Consider the following 22,536-nt stretch of genomic DNA (forward strand, 5'->3'; position numbering starts at 1 on the left):
GCGCTGCGTCACACTGTTTACTTCCGCTCGAGGCTCAGCCGATCTCTCATTTTTAGCGTCGCTAATATTAATTTATTACATTATTTTGTTGATAATTATATATATATTTTTAATCGAATTCAAGTTTTTATACTTTAACTGATTTTGCGTATTCCACGCAGGCTCGATTGATCCGGAAGTAAATACCGGCTTGCGGAAGTTTGTCTCGAAGAAATGGGTGTAACGTGGTGAGAAAACACTTTTGTTTATAAAGTAGTATTATTATATTCTTTTGTGTCTCTTTAATTGGTGCTCCTGATTATCGGACATTCTGCGCTGTTTAAACGCACAGAGGGGCTTCAGCTCTTCATTCATCAGTCCTCAGGAATTATTTAATGCTTTTATATCACATTACTTTTAAAAGAACAGCACAAAACAGTTATAATAGTTTAGAACACAATGAATGTCGATTATTATTATTATTATTATTATTATTATTATTATTATTAGGTGCACGAGTTCATTCTAACTAATATTTAAGACGAAATAAGGATATTTTACAGGATTTACCCTCAGGTTTGTATTAAAAACATCTAACATTATTTTCTTTATTTACTGCAAACAAACAGACACATTTTACAAGTTTATAGCACTTATTTTAAGTAGTTTTAACAAGTAATCTTCAGAGAGTCCGCGGGGTCTTCAAATGTATTAAAGTCTTAGTGAAATCAAAACTAGCCATATTGATGTTGTTAGCTCACATTGCTAGTATTGAGGTGAGCAATTCATCTGTGCGTGTCATTAAGAACAAAACCATAGTTTACCCTCGTAATCTTTAATTGAAATCTGAAAATGCACTTCCTGTTTGTTTTGAGTTCAATGATCAGATGACGTGATTTTGATGTAGTGGGCGGAGCTAACATACTTAACCACGCCCCTCCATCTGTCAGTTTTGACCGAAATGGTGAGCGAGAGGAGTCTGTTAGGTCGTAACTCTTCTAAAACCCCTTTTCCCCATCTTTCTGAATGAAACGCCTACTCTACTACATCAACTCAGCCCACTACATCAAAACAAGCCACGCCCACTGCTTGCTCATTTAAAATTCAGTTTCGCTAGGGACTGCAATACGAAAGAAAAATAACGATTATAGCTTCCGGTTCTTTGGGATTTTAAAAGTTGATCAATGAATTTAGAGAAATTTAAGGCCCTTAAAAGGTATGAAAAAGTCTTAAATGCTAATTTAAGGTATTACTTTTGGTGTTATTTGATTATACAATGTATAGTTGTATGCTAACGTTTGCCTGAATTTTATCTGCGAATATATTAGGTTGCTGTGCAAATCCACCAATTCCTGCTATATTTGACGTCACGCTGCTTTGTTTACTGCAGTAACCAAGGCAACAATGTTATTCCTGCTGTTGTCGCTAGATCAGATACAGTTACAGCCGGAAGTTAATGAGAATTGTTTATATTACTTAAGTATCCCATTAACTGTATTTTATTAACATATACCCCTACCACAACCCTAAGGTAAAACAGCAGTTGTACAGAGCACTATTTATTTATTAAATTACCCAATAAATTGCCACAGTATGTAAAAATATTAATTGTTATAGTTTCACAAAAACGATGCTGTATCTCATCTAGACCTTCCTGCTGTTCTATCAGCGCCCCCTGCTGGATTAACTTCACATACTGAATAAAAATACTTGTTTAGGATTAGTTTATTACAATCAGTATTTATTAAATGTACTGCAAGTTAAAATGTTGCCATTATTACTGGTTAACTTAAAGTGGCGATGAGATCTTAATGTCTGGACAGAGTCTTAAAAAAAGGTCTTGAATTTCACTCTCAGTTTCCTGTATATACCCTGGATACAGGGCCGGCGTGTCTGTAGAAGCAACCTAGGCAGCTGCCTAGGGTGGCAGAATAGTGAGGGTGGCGTCCGCAACCTCCATCTTCACTTAACGAACCAGTGACTTCCGCTGAGGGCGGCGTGATCGTCGTTTGCTTAGAGCGCCAGTTCAGCTATTTTGTGTGTGTAATATCTATCTATATATCGGTAGATAGACATTACACACACACATACATACATACATACAATTATTATTTTGATTATGTTTACACTGAGATCAGAATGATATCGCTTTAAGCAACAACCATTTTGTAACTATTTTTAATTGTAAATGCATTAAATGTTACAAATTCAGTGTTTGTGTGTCAGTGTGTGTCAGGTGCCGGTGGCCGAGGGTAAGAGTGTCCAGCAGACGGTGGATCTTCTGCACAGGAAGCTGGAGCAGCTGGGAGCGGTAAAGCAGGGGAACTTCTGGGTGGACTGCGAGACGTATCACGCCACAGGAAATGCCACCGGTAAACAACTCTTGGATTACTTCTAAACCTCAATCAGTTACGGATTACAAATTACATGACAAAATGTGTAGCCAGTAATATACACATTTATGGTAATGTAATGACTACTTTCAATTACATTTAGATAACTTTTGTGCTAACCCGTAGTTGATGTCACATATTGAAGTAGGATTATGGTGAATGTGACGAATGTAAGAAATGTATATAAGCAGCATATTTATTAATGATATATAAATATTAACAAAAGAGAAAAATTAGAAGGAAAAAAAGAATTTAACTACTTACTGTCATTTTGTAAATACGTAATCATGTAATCCTTAAAAACGAATCTGATTACGAGTATTTTTAAAAAGTAGTTTATTCTAAATACAAGTAATTGATTTTTACAATCTGATTATGTAATCCAGATTACATGTAAAACTAGATTATATATAAACCGATATTACATAACAAAAACAAGTTAACATTTAAATCAATGCTACATATAAACCGATATTACATATGAAACAAGATTACATTTAATCTGATATTACAAATAAACCGATATTACAAATAAACCGATATTGCACAACAAGATTGCATTTAATCTGATATTACATATAAACCGATGTTACATATAAAACAAGATTACATTTATACCGATATTACAAATTAACCGATATTACACAACAAGGTTGCATTTAATCTGATATTACATATAAAACAAGATTACATTTAAACCGATATTACAAATCAACCGATATTACACAACAAGACTGCATTTAATCTGATATTACATATAAACCGATGTTACATTTAAACCGATATTACAAATCAACCGATATTACAAATAAACCGATATTACACAACAAGACTGCATTTAATCTGATATTACAAATAAACTGATATTACACATAAGATTGCATCTAAACTGATATTAAATATAAAACAAAATTACATTTCAACCGATATTACAAATAAAATTAGATTACCTATAAAACTAGATTACAAATAACAAGATTACATAATTTTATGTATTGCATATAATCTGATACTACATATAAAACAAGATTACATTTAATCCAGATTACATTATTTTATAGATTGCATATAATCCGATATTACATTTAAAACAAGGTTACATATAATCTGATATTACATATAATATAAGATCATATATAAACAGTTATTACTTTTAATCCAATATTACATATAAAATAAGCTTACAAATAATCTGAGATTACCATAAAAACATTACTGCGTATGTAAACGTGTCTGTCGCAGGTCAGCCGTCAAAGCTGCTGTACGTGATGCACAACTCGGAGGCGCCATTGAGCTGCATGGCTCTGTTCGAGGGTGGACCAGGACTCAGCGCCGATGCAAACTTCGATGTCCTCATGGTCAAACTCAAGAGTCACTTCCAGAATGCAAAAGGACACAAAGTGGAGAGTCGCGGCACTCGCTATCGCTACTGCGACTTTCTGGTGAAGATCGGCACCGTCACCATGAGCTCCAGTGCACGAGGGATTTCAGTTGAGGTGCTAAAATGTGTTCAGTAGCTTAAATACACGTATACATCTGTGAATGAGTGTGAATGAATTTCATACTAACATTTATTATAAATTTACAAAAAAAAAATTTGTACTGAAAAAACATACTAACTCACTAGTGTGGACACTAATATAGTTATCGTTATTCACTAGTGTGGACACTAACTTGGTTATAGTTATCGTTCACTAGTGTGGACACTAATATAGTTATCGTTATTCACTAGTGTGGACACTAATTTGGTTATAGTTATTGTTCACTAGTGTGGACACTAATATAGTTATCGTTATTCACTAGTGTGGACACTAATATAGTTATCGTTATTCACTAGTGTGGACACTAATATAGTTATCGTTCACTAGTGTGGACACTAATATAGTTATCGTTATTCACTAGTGTGGACACTAATATAGTTATCGTTATTCACTAGTGTGGACACTAATTTGGTTATAGTTATCGTTCACTAGTGTGGACACTAATGTAGTTATCGTTATAGTAATGTTATAGTTATTGTTCACTAATGTGGTTATCGTTATAGTATCGTTCACTTGTGTGGACACTAATGTAGTTATCGTTATAGTAATGTTATAGTTATTGTTCACTAATGTGGTTATCGTTATAGTATCGTTCACTTGTGTGGACACTAATGTAGTTATCGTTATTGTTCACTAATGTGGTTATCGTTATAGTATCGTTCACTAGTGTGGACACTAACATAGTTATCGTTATAGTTATCGTTCACTAGTGTGGACACTAATATAGTTATCGTTCACTAGTGTGGATACTAATATAGTTATCGTTCACTAGTGTGGACACTAATGTAGTTATCGTTCACTAGTGTGGACACTAATGTAGTTATTGTTATAGTATTGTTCACTAGTGTGGACACTAACATAGTTATCGTTATCGTTCACTAGTGTGGACACTGATATAGTTATCGTTATCGTTCACTAGTGTGGACACTAATATAGTTATCGTTCACTAGTGTGGACACTAACATAGTTATCGTTATAGTTATCGTTCACTAGTGTGGACACTAACATAGTTATCGTTATAGTTATCGTTCACTAGTGTGGACACTAATATAGTTATCGTTCACTAGTGTGGATACTAATATAGTTATTGTTATAGTTATCATTCACTAGTGTGGACACTAATATAGTTATCGTTATAGTTATCGTTCACTAGTGTGGACACTAATATAGTTATCATTATAGTTATCGTTCACTAGTGTGGACACTAATATAGTTATCGTTATAGTTATCGTTCACTAGTGTGGACACTAATATAGTTATCGTTATAGTTATCGTTCACTAGTGTGGATACTAATATAGTTATTGTTATAGTTATCATTCACTAGTGTGGACACTAATATAGTTATCGTTATAGTTATCGTTCACTAGTGTGGACACTAATATAGTTATCATTATAGTTATCGTTCACTAGTGTGGACACTAATATAGTTATCGTTATAGTTATCGTTCACTAGTGTGGACACTAATATAGTTATCGTTATAGTTATCGTTCACTAGTGTGGACACTAATATAGTTATCGTTATAGTTATCGTTCACTAGTGTGGACACTAATATAGTTATTGTTATAGTTATTGTTCAATAATGTGGACACTAATGTAGTTGTAGTTCACTAGTGTGGACAATAATGTTGTTATCCTTATAGTTATCGTTCACTAGTGTGGACACTAATTTGGTTATCGTTATCGTTCACTAGTGTGGACAATGTGGTTATCGTTATAGCATTGTTATAGTTATTGTTCACTAGTGTGGACACTAATGTGGTTATCGTTATAGTATTGTTCACTAGTGTGGACACTAATTTGGTTATAGTTATCGTTCACTAGTGTGGACACTAATGTAGTTATACTAGTTATTGTTCACTAGTGTGGACACTAATTTGGTTATAGTTATCGTTCACTAGTGTGGACACTAATATAGTTATCGTTCACTAGTGTGGATACTAATATAGTTATTGTTATAGTTATCATTCACTAGTGTGGACACTAATATAGTTATCGTTATAGTTATCGTTCACTAGTGTGGACACTAATATAGTTATCGTTATAGTTATCGTTCACTAGTGTGGACACTAATATAGTTATCGTTATAGTTATCGTTCACTAGTGTGGACACTAATATAGTTATCGTTATAGTTATCGTTCACTAGTGTGGACACTAATATAGTTATCGTTATAGTTATCGTTCACTAGTGTGGACAATAATGTTGTTATCCTTATAGTTATCGTTCACTAGTGTGGACACTAATATAGTTATCGTTATAGTTATCGTTCACTAGTGTGGACACTAATATAGTTATTGTTATAGTTATTGTTCAATAATGTGGACACTAATGTAGTTGTAGTTCACTAGTGTGGACAATAATGTTGTTATCCTTATAGTTATCGTTCACTAGTGTGGACACTAATTTGGTTATCGTTATCGTTCACTAGTGTGGACAATGTGGTTATCGTTATAGCATTGTTATAGTTATTGTTCACTAGTGTGGACACTAATGTGGTTATCGTTATAGTATTGTTCACTAGTGTGGACACTAATTTGGTTATAGTTATCGTTCACTAGTGTGGACACTAATGTAGTTATACTAGTTATTGTTCACTAGTGTGGACACTAATTTGGTTATAGTTATCGTTCACTAGTGTGGACACTAATGTAGTTATCGTTATAGTAATGTTATAGTTATTGTTCACTAGTGTGGACACTAATGTAGTAATTAGTTATTGTTCACTAGTGTGCACACTAATAGGGTTATCATTTGAAAGTTTGGACACATTTATCGTTGTAGTTGTCATTCGCTAGTGTGAATGTTAATATATTTATCATAGTTACTGTCTGCTGGTGTGGACACTAATATAGCTTTAATTTACTAGTGTGCAAATTAGTATAATTAACATTCAATAGCATAAATGCCATTATAGTTATTTGCTAGTATAGAAACTAATATAGTTACTGTTTAATGGTGTGGACAAAATAGTTAAATAAATTGTTTGCTAGTAAAATGTTAATATGTATTATAGTCGACACTAATATAACTATTAATATAGTTATTGTTATTGTTATCGCTTACTAATGTGGGCAGTAATAGAATTATGGTTAGCTACTCTGAATGCTAATATAAGTATTATTATAATACTTAATTATTGTCTGCTAGTGTGGACACCAGTAGAGTTACTGATATAGTTATGCTATCGTTCACTAATATGCTAATATAGTTAGTTATAAACGGCTATTGTGAATTGATTACTAGCACAATACTGTTAGCGGTATTGTGGACCACTAACATAGTTGACATTATTGTGTGGAGGCTAATATAGTTACTGTACATTGTATATATAATTAATTGTAAATAATTTTCAATAAAATACGATAAATAGGAATAAGTGCCACTTTCTTAATTTACATAAAATGGAGAGATGTATGCTAACAGCGCTGTGTGTGTGCAGGTGGAGTACTGTGCGTGTGTGATTCCCGGCGACTGCTGGAACCTCATGAAGGAATTTATGCAGAGTTTCCTAGGCTCAAACACGCCCGAGCTGCCGACGGTGTTCACGAATAAAGCGGAGGGACTGTACGTGCCGGTGGACTGCATGGACACCATGAGCCAATACCTGGAGCTCTTCAGTAAAGTGCGCAAACAGCAGGTCCTGCCAGGCAGTGGTGTACGCTAAACCTGAATAAACACTAGCGCAAACTGTGTCCTTATATAGAGAGAACTTTATATAAGCTACGTGACGAGAACATTTCTCATTTATTGTCATTTTAAGTATTGCCAAATGCATCTGTTTATGCGGGGGGTTTTTTGTAGCTGCTTATTTTCTGTGTTTGTACTTGTTTTTTGTAAAATAAACAATTTACGTTGAATTTTTCTCCTTTTATTTAATCAAAATGTACCAGTTTTCGATCTTGTGTGTTTTCAGGTTCAAAGATTGGCATAAAAACATACAACAATGCATGGAAAATGGTGCAAACACTTATCACGATTAAAGTCGCATCCAAAATAAAAGTTTGTTTTGGAGTAACGAAAGTGTGTGCAATGTGTAGATTTACTATGTGTACATACAAATACACATCTGCATGCATATTTGACCAAATGTTTGTTTATTTATATATATATATATATATATATATATATATATATATATATATATATATATATATATATATATATATATATATATATATACACACATACATACATACATACATACATATGTGTACGATACAAGTTATATATAAGTTTAAATATCTATGTGACAATTTTGTTTCTACGTATGTGTGTGTATATATCAAACATACTAAATATACGTAATACACCAATATAATATCAAAACTAACTTTTATTTTGGATGCGATTAATCTTTGCACTAAGAACTGAGAAAAAAGTTGCATTTCACTTTTAAAAATACACAAAACGAGCACTACTAATTAATTTAATGACACTTTCTTCATTTAAATCAATAATATGCAGATTTCCCGTGTTATAATTTGTATTATGTCTTGTGAATGTACCATGTTATGCACATTTTGACATGTTCTGGTTACTTTTACATGTTCTTGACCAGCAGATGGAAATATTTTTAATGTTTTGAAAAAAAAAATTGCAAAACAATTGATTTAGTTGAAATGCACTTCTTCTGCAGCTAATAATTGATGGATGTTATAAAAAAGCTGATACAAAGATAACAAAAATAGCTTTTTAGCTCCTTTGCTGGAAGTAAATCAGGGTCTTTATGCTTCTGTGTTTGTAAAGGAGCATCACATTTGCATTTAACAAATGCAGAACAGATGAAGGAGCAGATGATTGGCTAGATTGGCTCTCTTTTGAATATGCATGAGGAGAACACACCATGGACGAGTTCCAGCTCACATTCTGTCTGTCGTATATAAATCATGAGCTTAAAATTAGAATGATCCGATTCGCACACACTACACCATTACACAATACAAACACGAAGAAATAAAAAGTATTAAATCTAATGTAAAGAATAGCAGCTGACCAATAATGTAATATTCAGATTGTTAGTATCGTGGCATCGTAGTATTAAACTGCGCAATAATGATAACACAAATTCACAATATGTGGTAATGCAGTGAAATAGAACCACTCCAGCACACATTTCGCTCACTTTGATTCATTGTTTACACTCGAACTAGAGCTCGATTTGATTTGACCGCAGTTGCAGTGCATGCTGGGTAACACCCGGTGCTTTAGTATGCAGGCTACTTTACTATTATAAACGGGAAAGTCCATACTTCAGCCTTGTTTACACTGTTTTGTGTGCTTTTTACAGTTGTTTTTCCATCGTTGGGAAACCATAGAATCAAATGTTAACGGCTTATATACTTGCTTATATAATGTACACTTTACTTCTTTGTAAAAACAAACAGAAAAGGCTGCATTATAATGAAAAGCACAAGGTTAATCTGTCCATCTGACCCCGCCTCTGGAGCTTTAAAACCTGACGGACATCCGCACAGCCGATGAAAAGCCGGCTTAACTCCGCCACCGCGACCAATCAAAACCGGTTCTCCAGGAGACTGACGTCTCCTCTGCCAATCAGAGCGCAGTGACGCCGGCGATGGGCGAGTTCGGTTGCGTTGAAAATGGTGACAGCTCGCGCGTGCGGATGATGGCGGTAAATAACAGCCGAAAGCCAGCGTAAAAAAAGCACGCTAATATTAACCGCGATTAAACTCGTCAAGCGCGTTATACCGGCTGTTACGCGGAGGACTCGCACGGTGGAGCCGTTAAAAAGCCGGTCGGCGGGTTCCGGTGTGAGTTTATTCTGTGGCTGCGGCTCTTGCTGGTTTTTGTTCTGCAGGGTTTAAAGTAACAGATCTCTCGCGCCGGTATAAACACACACACAGGCACATAAACACACCGATCGAGCGCCGGTACCGGAACCTCCCGGATCCGCAGCTGCCGCGGGTTCCGCGTGTCTCCCGGCGGAGCGTCTTTTGTTCTGTGAGTAGCGCTAGCGGTTAGCACACACACACACACACACTCAAACAACAGACACACACTCATAACTCAGGAACACACATATAACATACACTCATATAAGTGTACACACACTGCATTGTGTGACAAACACTCAAGACTCTACATACACACACACACACACACACAAAGAACTCTTGCTTCTACACAAAAACTACAGCAACACACTCAGAGACACACATCATGTGTATGTTAAGTATAGAACATTTAATTCAAGCGTAGGGTGCATTTACACTAGTGCGTTTCAGAATGAGCATCACTGTCCACACTGCTATTTTCTGAGGATACTAATAACACACTGTGTTAGCATTCACGCACAATAGGCAAGTGTGTATCGTCGTTGTTGTTGTTGTTATCTACTGGTTGTGCATATATTAGCTTGACAATTTAAGGATTCAATAGTCCAGAAGAACCAATCAGAGCGGGACTGTGGATAGCCACGCCTCCTCTTGAAAAGTCTGCGATTTGATGCATCTACCAAACGCTGTAATGTTTTCAACACGAAGGTGCTGGAGTTGAGTGCACTGAAGTCCGTAACTTGTCTGCTTTTTTTTGTCGTCGACTTGTTGCATATTTAAGTCATGACTGGAGAAGATCCAGAAGAACCAATCAGAGCATGACTTTTGGATAGCCACGCCTCCACTTCAAAAGTCTGCGATTTCATGAGTCTACACTAAAACACAACCGCATTTTCAGATTAGTCTTCAGTGTTTTCACAATGAAGATGCCGGAGTAGCGTGGACGCAAGTGCGGCATTTGTCGTCTACTGGTTGTGTATATTAGTAAAGTGATTGAAGCTTGACGAATCAGGGAAAGATACGCAATAGTCAAGAACCAATCAGAGCGTGATTATAGATAGCTACGCCTCTAATTCAAAAATCTACGATCTACACTAATACGCAACCACTTTCACACTAAAATGTCTTTAGTGTTAGCAAAACGAAGGTGCCGCAGTAGTGTGGACGCTAGGTGTAACTATTATATAGCGCATTTTTTAAAACGAAAACGCACTGATGTAATCGTAGCCTAAAGGCTCATACACACCAGGACGCTTTTCGTTTGCGTTTATCGTCAGCGTTTTACAAGACGTTTTTCCGCATTCAAACCCAAGCGATTTTCACTTGCGTCAAGCAGAAGAGTATGCAAAATCACTCCTTGACGTTAGATGGCGCTACACAGCTTTAAGATTCTGACACCCCGCTTATAACACTGAAGAAGAGAGGAAGTTGACACGCTTGTTGTTAAAGTTACTGCTGACTCGAACAAGCATGGATGGTTCAAGTCGCAGCTGCAGCTCTAGCGATGAAGAAATAATGATTGTTCACCAGTGCGATAAGCAGCTCCACGTTTATAATCGCCTCTGGGCGTCTTCTTCAATGTGCGCTCGCATTGACAGTTGCACTTGAGCGCCTCCAAGTGGTGTTTACTGTAACTTCAGCAGCTACGTGCACGTGAACAAAAGTGCCGATCTGATTGGATGAAGGTTGACGCAGCACGTCAAAACAAAAAAAAACCCAGCATGCGCAGTTTCTTTAAAATGACGGTTTTACGCTTGCCGTTTTGCGCGTTTGTGTGCACAATCACATTGGTGACCTTTATTTGGTCACGAGGCGTTAAACATCGACGGAAAACGCGAGAAGCGTCTCTGTGTGCACGGGCCTTCAGAATCAGCTTATCGTATTCTATACTGAAAACTATGTTGAAAACCGTGATCACGATACTATATACGCATATGTGTATACTGATATACGCAGTTTCCTTATCGCAGAAAGGTGCAATAAATTACATGTCAATTATAAGGTTGTTTATTCAGAGTTGACCAAATAGATGGAGAGTTATCGTTATCCCCGCCTCCCCTGTAGGTGCTGTTCTGCTATTGGCTAGAGCACCCAATAGGCCAATGAGAGTTATAATTTCTGTTTATGGGTTTTTATAGTGTTCATGAAATTTCGGAATGTTTGCACCTCGACGTCACTTTTTTATTTAACGTTCAGATAAAAAAAAAAAAGTTAATTTTAGTTTATAAAATAGTTTAAATAAAAATATAGTTTCTCTAGGGAAAATGTTATAATCACAATAAATATCGTTATTACAATGTCGTTTATTTTCCCAGTATCATGCTACGGACTGCACTATTAAAAGCTTTTGTGAAGTCTGAATAACGTGTTTTTCGTTCACAGTGTTTGATCGGCACGATGACGACCTTTATTCAGAATGGCGGCAGGACGCGTCCGCTCTGATGCTAAAACGCACCATTTCTCACAGTAAGTCCTTCAACCAATAACATCCAGCCGCACACCCGCATGTTTCAGGCCACACTAGATTCAGACCACTAGATCCAAGGCCTTCAAGTGGGAGGAGCTTACACCGCGAGTATGTTAATCAATGTTACAGCTGCGGCTAGAGAGAGTGTAAACGGTGTCGTTTCTGTGATGCAGTGCAGCAATGAATACCGTTTTTTCACAACTGTAAGGGTTGAGGTGGGAGTAGACGTTAATAAAACACAAGAGGTTATTGTAAAAACCCGTTCACACAAAGTGCGATAACGATTAAGATCTAGTTGTAAAAATGGTTCACGGTGTTAAAGAATACCATGGATAACTGCACAACTACAGCGATAAAGATAGAGGAACGATATCGTCACTTTCAGAAGGATTTTTTCCAGCTGATGAACGACAAAACACAGACAGCCAATCAGAATCTAGTGAAAATTAGGAGTTAATAGAAATTTAAGACTCGGACGACACTTGTATAACCTGTGCATAAAATTTAGGCATTGTTTTTACTCAGAGCTTCAAAAAGAAACCTAAAGGACTTCACATCAGGCCGTTGTTTTGAATTCCTAAAGGTGTGCAGCTTGGCCAGACTCCGAATGTTCGGATGCAGAGCAGAGCGCAAAGTTACAAAAAATGTTGTATGTACTATTTTTTTGTATTGTTAGTAAATAACATACATAATTAATGTGGATGTTTTTGGGATGGCTCATTTAATGAAGTGTCATAGCTCATTACTATAAAATTGATCCGATTTTTAACCTTAACGTCCAAAATGCACCTCTTTAGCCGGAGGCTTCCAATGAAAATGAAAGACTTCTGGCTACATTAACTCTGCTAACTCGCAATAAGGCATTGATTTATGATTGGTTGTAGACGCAAACACAATATGTTGAACAAGCATGACTTAAATATCTTATCTACAGTCAAAAATGGTATAGTTCCTTACATTGATCAAAATGAAAAATAAATAAATAATTAAATTATTTAGTGTATTTGTTAGTAAATACTGTTCATATAATTAATGTGGACGTTTTTGATGTTCCTCATTTAAATGACGTGTCATAGCTCATTACCATAAAGTTGATCTGATTTCAACTCTCCTCAACGTTTAAAAACAAGCCGCGCAGCTTTCACCGGAGCTTGTTGCCGGCTCCCAATGAAAATGAATGACTTCCTGCTACATTGACTCTTCCGCCGGTGCGTACGCATGATAAGGTGTAGCTTTAGCATCGGGGTGGGTGCAGATGATAATAAAACAGAACAGGTTAAACACAAACTAAATATCTCAATCTACAGTCAATGTTGTGATTTATTATATTGATCAAAATCTATGTAAAAAAAATAAAACAAACTCGAGTGATGTATTTGTATTTTGTGTATCGTTATTGAATACTGTAGATATAATTCATGTGGATGTTTGCTCATTTAACAATACAAAACCGCGACTGATCATTACGCATATATTGTTCTGGATCTAGTGGCCTGAAAGCGCATGTTATGTTCCCTTTAACTTATTACTTTGTCTAAAACGTGACGTTGGTCCTCAGGATGAGCGTGGCCATGGCGTGTGGTTCCTGACTGCGACTGCACATGCGTGTTGGGAGGACCCATGGATCGCTGTAAGCACGTGGTGCGGTTCCGCCTGGGCCACGGCCACTCCATCCTCAACCCGCAGATGTGGCGCTGCGTGGACTGCGGCACCACAGAATCCGTGTGGGCTTGCCTGAAGTGCACGCACGTAGCCTGCGGACGCTACATGGAGGAGCACTCGCGGAGCCACTACCAGCAGACGCAGCACCCGCTAGCCATGGACGTACGCGAGCTGGACGTCTTCTGCTTTGCGTGCGGAGATTACGTGTTGAACGATAATGTAGAGGGCGACCTGAAGCTCCTGCGGGGGGCGCTGTCCACCGTCCGCAGCCCCGGCCAGCGTTCCCTGCGTTCATCAGTGACGGATGGCGGATTGAAAGTGTGTGAGATTACGCGAGACGGCGCAATGCAGACAGCATTATGGCACCGGCGGAAAACTCTTCTCAAAAGCGCATTTCACTACTGGATTAGCCGGCAACAGGAAGAACACAGGAAGCGCGAGGAAAAACAAGAACAGGAGCGAGAGGAAAAACGACGCCAGCGTAAAGAAGTCAAAAAAAGACTGCTAGGAGAATTAGCCAATGTGCCGCCTAGAAAAAGTGCGAGATTGCTAACCCAGGCTCCGCGTCCAACAATCGCGCTAATACCACGGAAGTTCCGCGATCCCCCGGAGCGACTTCCTGCGGCGCCCAAACAGTTATTGACGCTACCTGGAAAGACTCTTTCGCGGAAACCGCTCCGGCGTACTGCACGCCTACACAGATATCACGCTTCGCAATCTGCGCGGCGCAGGAAACTAGCGCCTGGAGTTACAGGACTGCGCAATCTCGGGAATACGTGCTACATGAACTCCATCCTTCAGGTTAGGCTTCTGCCAGCATCACGTTTTCTTGTTGTAGTTTAATTGCTGACGCCTGTATCGTGATATACAGTATTTGTACGATATCAACCTCAGCTGCAAATAAGGGTATTTTGTATTGCACTAGTAAATTTCATTTAAATGTTCAGAGTAAATAAATGTTTTAAACTAATTAAATTAATGCAACAGGTAACACTTTAAAGTCTCTTTAGTAAACGTTAGCTAATACATCATAACCAACAGTGAGAAATAGCCATATTATAGCTGTTAAAAGTTAATATTTTTAAAAACTAGAACTGAATTAACTCCATTTAATAAAGTTACCTTAGGGTGCTTTCACACCTAGACTTTTGTTCCGGAACCTGGCTTGTTTTCCCAGTTAGTGCGGTTCGTTAGGCATATGTGAATCCAGCAATTGCGCTCGGATTCGTGCCAAAACAATCGGTCCGAGATCGCCTGAATGAGGTGGTTTCAGCTCGATTGAAACCAACTCAATACGATCTGAGCCCGGCTATAATCAGTGTATTATGGAGATGTAATTGGCATATACAGCTATATTCAGAGAGAAGAGTAGGGCGGGATGTCATTCCTACTGGTAAATGTGCGTTTTATGTAAAATACGAAAGTGAAAGCATGCGGAACTATTAACGAGAACCGTTTATGCGTTGACCGAACTGCAGTCTTGGTTTATCTGTTATTTCTCTCTTATGTAAAACCTATCATCCATAATTCTAACCAACGGCTCTGTATGAGAGTCTTACCTCTGATTTATACTTGGTGATGATGTCTGTGGGTGTCAGCATTTAAAATTAAAGCGCAGCTTTTTCGCTTATTAATGTCTTACTGCCATAAATTAAAATAAGGACACATGACAGCTGAGCGGGAGTCTGTACAATAAACCCTGAAACTCTGACCAATGAGAGGAGAGTTTACTCACACATAACTTGTTTTAGCTATTTTGGTCCGTTTAGAAACTTTGCCGTCTGAAAGAGAACCGCACCGATAGCAAAGAGCAACATTGTAACTATTTTAATCCCCGTTTCGGAACAAAATAATCCATCTACAGGTGTGAACGCACCCTAAAATTAATAAGTGCTTTTGTAGCTTGTAAAATGTAGCTTTACTGTACAGGTAATGAATGAAAGACCTATAAATAAATAGTTTTCAATGTCGTAGACCAGATTAACATGTGACAATGTTTGAAAATTAACCGTTTAGTCTTAAAGCCTTTGCAGCTGTAATGAACAACCATTGCAGATACAACAAACTAAATATTCAGCAACACTTTAGTTTAGGTCACAATACTGGCGTATTACCTGCCTATTAATAAGATATTAACTGTTCATTAGCAGTGAAGGTATGAGCTTATTCTACATCCCTAAACATACTCAAAACCTAAACCCAACTACTACCTTAATAACGATTATTAAACAGCTAATTAGTAGTTTAATAAGCTAGCCGTGTTAGCTAGTAATTTCATACTGTGACCTAAAGTGTTACCAAATATTCCACTCAGTGTAGACGAGCAGTAATTATTCACTGTATTCTGAAATAGTCATGATTAGGGACGCAGTGCTTTAATTATTCATGATTAATAAATCGTAAACGCCCTGTAACGTCACACTGCTTTACACTTTGTATGGATTATACAGTGCACACAAACACTGTAATTTCCCACGTATTTTAATTTGCTTACGTAATCAGGCCTACATTTACTTGAGCATGCAAAGCAAGCTGGCGAAGAAGTTCATTAAGGAGGAAATGCACTGCAGTGTTTGTGTGCTCGGCATTTGCCTGAGGTAATCGGTCCACCATTATTACTGAAATGTGTATAATCCAAAGTGTGAAGCTGGTTGGATAATTCTTGTCATGTGAACTGTGGTGTTCTTGTAGCATTCAGAGAAGTTTGAACAGTGTGCGCGTTGCGAAACAAGATCTGTAGTTAACAATGCCAATCTAAAGAAGACACTCGCAAACTTGCCTTCCCTTACAGGGTTAAACAAACGAAGGCACAGCACTACGGTTACAGAAAAGTTCACGTGGTTATAATTCACTTACCTTTTAATACGTTTTGGTGCGATTATAACCCGCTATTAAAAAAATTAAATGTTTTGAATGAGAAGCTGTAATGTAGCCGTGACGGGATGAATCTTGTTGTGGCACCCCGTCATGGAAGAATGAACGTAGCGGAAACCATGGGATTATTCAATATGGCCGTAAACAGTTGAAATAAAACGAATCACTAATAACTAGCTTATTTTATCATAGCTGTGATGGCACATAATATTTTACAAGATACTAGTATTCAGCTTTAAGTGCAATTGAAAGGCTTAATTAGGTTAATCAGGCAAGGTATTGGATAACAGTGGTTTGTTCTGTAATGGGGGGCTAATAATATTGACTATCAAAAAACATATTAAAACTGCGTTATTCCAGCCAAACGTATAAAAAGATTTCCCTGGAAGATAAAATATAGGAAATACTGGTAAAATATTCTTAATCTGTCAAACATAACTTGAGAAATATTCGCAGGACGGCTAATAATTGTGTGGTCTTCAGGTGCTCAGCCACTTGCAGAAGTTCCGGGAGTGTTTCCTGACACTGGACCTGTGCGAGACGGAGGAGCTCCTAGCTAAAAGCAACCACCCTCAGGCGGGAGCTCTGTCTGCGGCCGGTGGCGGCGTCCCGTCCAGCCTGCGGTCAGCGGAGCAGAAAGAGCCGCGCTCCTCGTCCCGCCAGCAGGTGTCGCTGTGCCACGAGCTGCACACGCTCTTCAGGGTGATGTGGTCGGGCCGCTGGTCGCTGGTGTCGCCCTTCGCCATGCTGCACTCTGTCTGGAACCTGATCCCTGCTTTTCGCGGGTACGACCAGCAGGATGCACAGGAGTTCCTGTGCGAGCTCCTGGATAAAGTGCAGCAGGAACTGGAGTCGGACGGACCCCGCAAACACTTCCTGATCCCCATCACACAGCGCAAACTCTCCAAACAGGTCCTCAAAGTGCTCAACACCATCTTCCACGGCCAGCTGCTCAGCCAGGTGATGCAAAACTTTGCTTTTTGATAAATTCATTAATAAGAATAATAATGATAATAGTAGGAGGAGGAGGAGGAGGTGGTGGTTTATTTAACAGGGACAATGCAGTTAGGGCTGCTCCATTATGAGAAAAATCTTAAAAATCACAATTATTTTGTGTGCCATGACCAAAAAGTTTTGGAGATATACATTTATAAATGATATTGTTCTTGTAGTGGGGTGGCTCAGTGGTTAGCATTGTGACCTCACAGGTTTCCCCCACAGTTCCAAACACATGCACTATAGGGAAACTGATGAACTAAATTAGCTGTAGTGTATGAGCGTGTGTGTATGGGTGTTTCCTAGTACTGGGTTGTGGCTGGAAGGGCATCCGCTGCATAAAACATATGCTGGAATAGTTGGCGGTTCATTCCGCTGTGGCGATCCCTGATAAATTAAAGATTTAAAGATAAAGTCGAAGGAAAATGAGTGAACATCTCCGCGATGCAGATATTGCATGTACTATTGTCATGTTGTTAAACTGGCTCTCTGCTGCCCCCACAGGTGACGTGTCTGTCCTGCAAGCGGAAGTCCAACACGGTGGAGCCGTTCTGGGATTTGTCTCTAGAGTTCCCAGAGCGCTACCACCGTATGGAGAAGCCCAGCGCCGCCGCCTGCCAGAGGAGCTGCTCGCTGTCCGAGATGCTGGCCAAATTCACAGAGACCGAAGCTCTGGAGGGCTGCATTTACGCCTGCAACTTCTGCAACAGTGAGCGTCGTCCGCCGGACACACACTAGTACCATTTACTAAGCATGCACACAGATTGTGCTGGAGACAATCCAAAACTAATATTGCTGAAAGGGGCTAATAATATTGAGCTTAAAATGGCTTTAAAACTATTAAAAGTGCTTTTATTCTAGCTGAAATAAAACAAATAAGACTTTCTCCAGAAGAACAAATATTAGAGGAAATACTGTGAGAAATTCTGTTCAACATCATTTGGGAAATAATTCAAGAAAAATAAACAGGAGGGTGAAAAAGTCTAGTGTGTGTGTGTGTTTATAAACAGTAATAATCTAAGAGACTCCTCGTGAATCGTTCTCTCATGCAGTCTAAGCGCTTCTCTAAACTTGTGTGTTTTCAGGAAAGCGGCGTAAATCCTCCCACAAGCCGCTGTCGCTGTCAGAGGCCTGTAAGCAGCTGCTGATCTGCAGATTACCTCAGGTGCTGCGGCTACACCTCAAACGCTTCCGGTCAGTGCTGCAGTGCTGTGTGTGCGTGCGCGCATATGTTCATGTTCTACTTGTGTGTGTGTTCTGCTTGTGGTGAGTGTGTCCGCTCCAGTGCTCACCCTGACCCTCCACCGTGTGTGTGCGCAGGTGGTCGGGCAGGAACCACAGGGAGAAGATCGGTGTGCACGTGGCGTTTGATCAGGTGTTGAACATCCAGCCGTACTGCAGCTGTTCAGACGCCGCCGCGAGAGAGGCCTACACATACGACCTGTCTGCTGTCGTGATGCATCATGGGAAGGGCTTTGGCTCAGGGCACTACACGGCCTACTGCTACAACACTGAAGGAGGTGAGTGAGGAGCACACTCGCCATATGGAGTCAACACCGGGGTGCGTCTCAATCAGCACACCTGATCACTAGTTAGTGCCCTGATTAGGGTGTCAGATATTTTCAGGGCTGTCTCGATTGCAAAATTCTTCTTTGCAAGTTTCTTGCAAACTTCAACAGAGTTCGGTACCCATCCCTAGTGACAACAAACAAGATTCGTTTTTCTAAAGAGAATCTGTTTTATAAACGAACATAGCTAGAGAGGTTAGGAACAATCTTGTAAACAGTTATAAAGTTTAATGGTTGCAATGTTGCAGGAGTATGAATCAAATCACGTAATTCAGCGATACAAATCTGTCAAATTAATAAATGAGAATGGTTAGTTCTGCTGTGGTTCATAAACTAGTTTTGATGATGTACAAAGAGGACATGCTCATCAGTGCCCTTACTAGTGCTCAAGTGAGTGTACATGACTTGCGTATTATATAGTTATATGTATTTTATATCAGGGCTGGGCGATAAAAATAGTATCAGTATTTATTGACTGAACACAGTTGTCAATAATGATTAAAACAGTTCTGTATGAAGTTTCAGTATGAAGCGCTATAGTTTTATTAAAATATGGCTGCTGAGAGCTTAGGATGTAGGTTCGTTTCGAAATTATGGCTCAAATACTACGTATAAACTCAACACTGCATATCCTGGGATGTGACTTATTGGTTTCAGCATCAATATCGCAAACTGCAATAGCCACATCGTAGGTTATAGATTATCGAGTTTTTATGTAATATTGGAGCCATAATTCTGCGAACATGAGATTATCGTTTCAGCAGCAACATCGCAAACTGCAATCTCATGTTTTCAAAAATATGGCTCAAATATATTCCCAACATATAAATGCAATATTGCATAAGCTACGATGTGACTACCGTTTTAGCAGCAACATCGCAAACTGCAATAATGTCATGTTTGCGAAATTATGGCTCAATTACATATAAACTCAACATTGCGTATCTTGCGACGCAACATTCGTTTCAGCGTCGATATCACAAACTGCAATAGTCGCATTTTAGGTTATGCAATATTGCATTTATATGTTGGGAATATGTTTGAGCCATAATTTCATAAACAACAATCTCATGTTTTCGAAATTATGGCTCAAATATTACATAGAAACTCAATCTATAACCTACGATGTGACTAGTGCAGTTTGTGATATTGCTGCTGAAACTATAATCTCATGTTTACGAAATTACGGCTCAAACATTCCCATCATATAAATGCAATATTGCACAAGCTAAAATGTGACTGTTGCAGTTTGCGATATCGATGCTGAAACGAATGTCGCATCGCAAGATACGCAATGTTGAGTTTATATGTAATTGAGGCATAATTTCGCAAACATGAGATTATCGTTTCAGCATCGATATTGCAAACTGCAATATTCACATCGTAGGTTATGCAATATTAATATGTATAGCATGTATATATTAATAGTTTTATCAATGCTGAAACGTTAATCTCATGTTTTCAAAATTATGGCTCGAATATTATCCCAACATATAAACTCAATAGACGTGACTATTGTAGATGCGTACATTGTGATATCGAAGCTGAAACTATATATAGACTATAATTATTTTTAAAAAACGTTTTAGATTATTATTATTATTATTTACGTATTTTATCTTATGTATTATTTATTTCTGTTGATGTTTTTATTGTTAAAATATTTTTAGGATTATAGAGAAGTGTGATGTTATTAAAACGCAGTAAACTGAATCTGTTTTTTTGCCATGACCATAGACAGAAGCTGATTTGGCGATAGACCTAAAACTATATATTATGCAGCCTTAGTGAACCCTAATCAATGCTACACCGGTTAACATGTTCCTTGTATTGTATTTGTATGCAGTTGTTGTGCAGTAACTCCTATATGTGTGTGTGTTGCAGGCTTCTGGGTTCACTGTAATGACTCTGAGATGAACGTGTGCAGCGTGGAGGAGGTGTGCAGCACTCAGGCTTACATCCTCTTCTACACACAGCGCTCCTCCTAGAGCTCTCAATCTCTCTTGTTGCATCCCAGTTCACACACTTATACTACGTCCTAAAACTGTACTGTTTTGTGAAGAGAAAGTACATACTTCTGAGTGTGTAACAGAAAGGCGTGCGAGCTTTGGGTATACTTTGTTAACGGAGTGTTCTGCTCCTGTCAGTCGTCTCCCACATTTCTGTCATAATTATTTACAGTATTGTAGATTCAGCAGCAGGTTAATCTGGCATTCACCAGTCTGTCATGCAGAGAAATCTCCTCAGGTGTTTGAGTAATTATACATTCAGGAGTCCAAACACATCTTTACACAAGTTCACAATGTTGTTGTAGATGAAATAAAACACAGAAAACGTGACTGAAATAGGTTCCAGTTGGCTGGATATTAATTAACAGTCACACAAACATCTTTACCGAAGCCTCTCTACTTGATGGCTGGTCTCTCACGTCCGCCATTTTTGTAGTCTGTTTACATTTTTTACCCGAGTTTGTAGTTCTAATCGAATTCAAGTCCAACACGCAGTGTATTGTGGGTAATATTAGCGGTTAGTGTACAGATGCTTCTACGCTTCACATTTTTACCAGAAATAGAGCATCCAGGAGCTAACTCTTTTCAACATCCTACGGTTTGGGATGCACTAATTTTAATTTCAAATGCTACTTAGGACGGGTAGTATGTGAATTGGGACGCAACATTTCTCTCTCTTTCTTTCTCTGAGCCTCAGAGACGCAGCGCCCTCTGCTGGCACACTTCAGGGCATTCAGGACCAAACACACACACTCACATGCAGGTCCAGAAGAGCAGGAACACACACCGATGAGAGACTGACAGCTGGCTGGAGAGAAACGCTACAGCAATACGATCATCATCATCTCTCTCACACACACACACACACACACACACACACACACACACACACACACACACACACACACACACAGTCTCTCTCTGAATCAGGAATTCTTCACCTTTGATACTGCGACTGTTTTCTACTCTTTCTATTCGGGATGAAAATTCAGGAAAACAGAGGAAGCCTCTTCATTTACGCCTGCGGTAAATGACTGAACAATCTAATGACGCTGAATGTCTTTGTGTGTGTGTGTGAGCGCGAGCGTGCGTGTATGTGTGTGAAAGAGTGTGACTGCTGACCTCTGACCCTTGACCTTTGTCCTGTATCGTGAGAGCACCTGTTATCAACTTTATTGATCTTGTGGGATCTTCCTGATGATAGTGAATAAAGAAAAAAAAAACATGAAATATTGAGCTTGAGTGTGTGT

General features: G+C 38.5%; 2 protein-coding genes across 3 annotated transcripts; both read left to right on the top strand.

The window, feature by feature from the left end:
• The first annotated feature begins 150 nt into the window (after positions 1-150).
• Positions 151-7,772, top strand: med20 (mediator complex subunit 20). The gene is made up of 4 exons (XM_056448014.1): positions 151-227; positions 2,206-2,351; positions 3,615-3,868; positions 7,355-7,772. The coding sequence occupies exons 1-4, from the start codon at positions 214-216 to the stop codon at positions 7,577-7,579; spliced, it is 639 nt and encodes a 212-aa protein (XP_056303989.1). The 5' UTR covers positions 151-213; the 3' UTR covers positions 7,580-7,772.
• A 1,716-nt stretch (positions 7,773-9,488) lies between these two features.
• usp49 (ubiquitin specific peptidase 49) lies at positions 9,489-22,220 on the top strand. Of its 2 annotated transcripts, none has more exons than XM_056448069.1 (8): positions 9,489-9,547; positions 12,093-12,176; positions 13,736-14,640; positions 17,197-17,673; positions 18,214-18,418; positions 18,795-18,903; positions 19,030-19,229; positions 21,162-22,220. In XM_056448069.1, exons 3-8 carry the CDS (start codon positions 13,798-13,800, stop codon positions 21,263-21,265), a joined length of 1,938 nt encoding a protein of 645 aa, XP_056304044.1. In that variant the 5' UTR covers positions 9,489-9,547; positions 12,093-12,176; positions 13,736-13,797; the 3' UTR covers positions 21,266-22,220. The 2 variants fall into 2 exon arrangements, with proteins under 2 accessions (XP_056304044.1, XP_056304043.1); XM_056448068.1 differs by having other exon boundaries at positions 9,500-9,876.
• Positions 22,221-22,536: the final 316 nt, after the last annotated feature.

This window comes from Danio aesculapii, chromosome 22 (genome assembly GCF_903798145.1).
Source record: "Danio aesculapii chromosome 22, fDanAes4.1, whole genome shotgun sequence".
In the NCBI taxonomy this organism is placed as follows: Eukaryota; Metazoa; Chordata; class Actinopteri; order Cypriniformes; family Danionidae; genus Danio; species Danio aesculapii.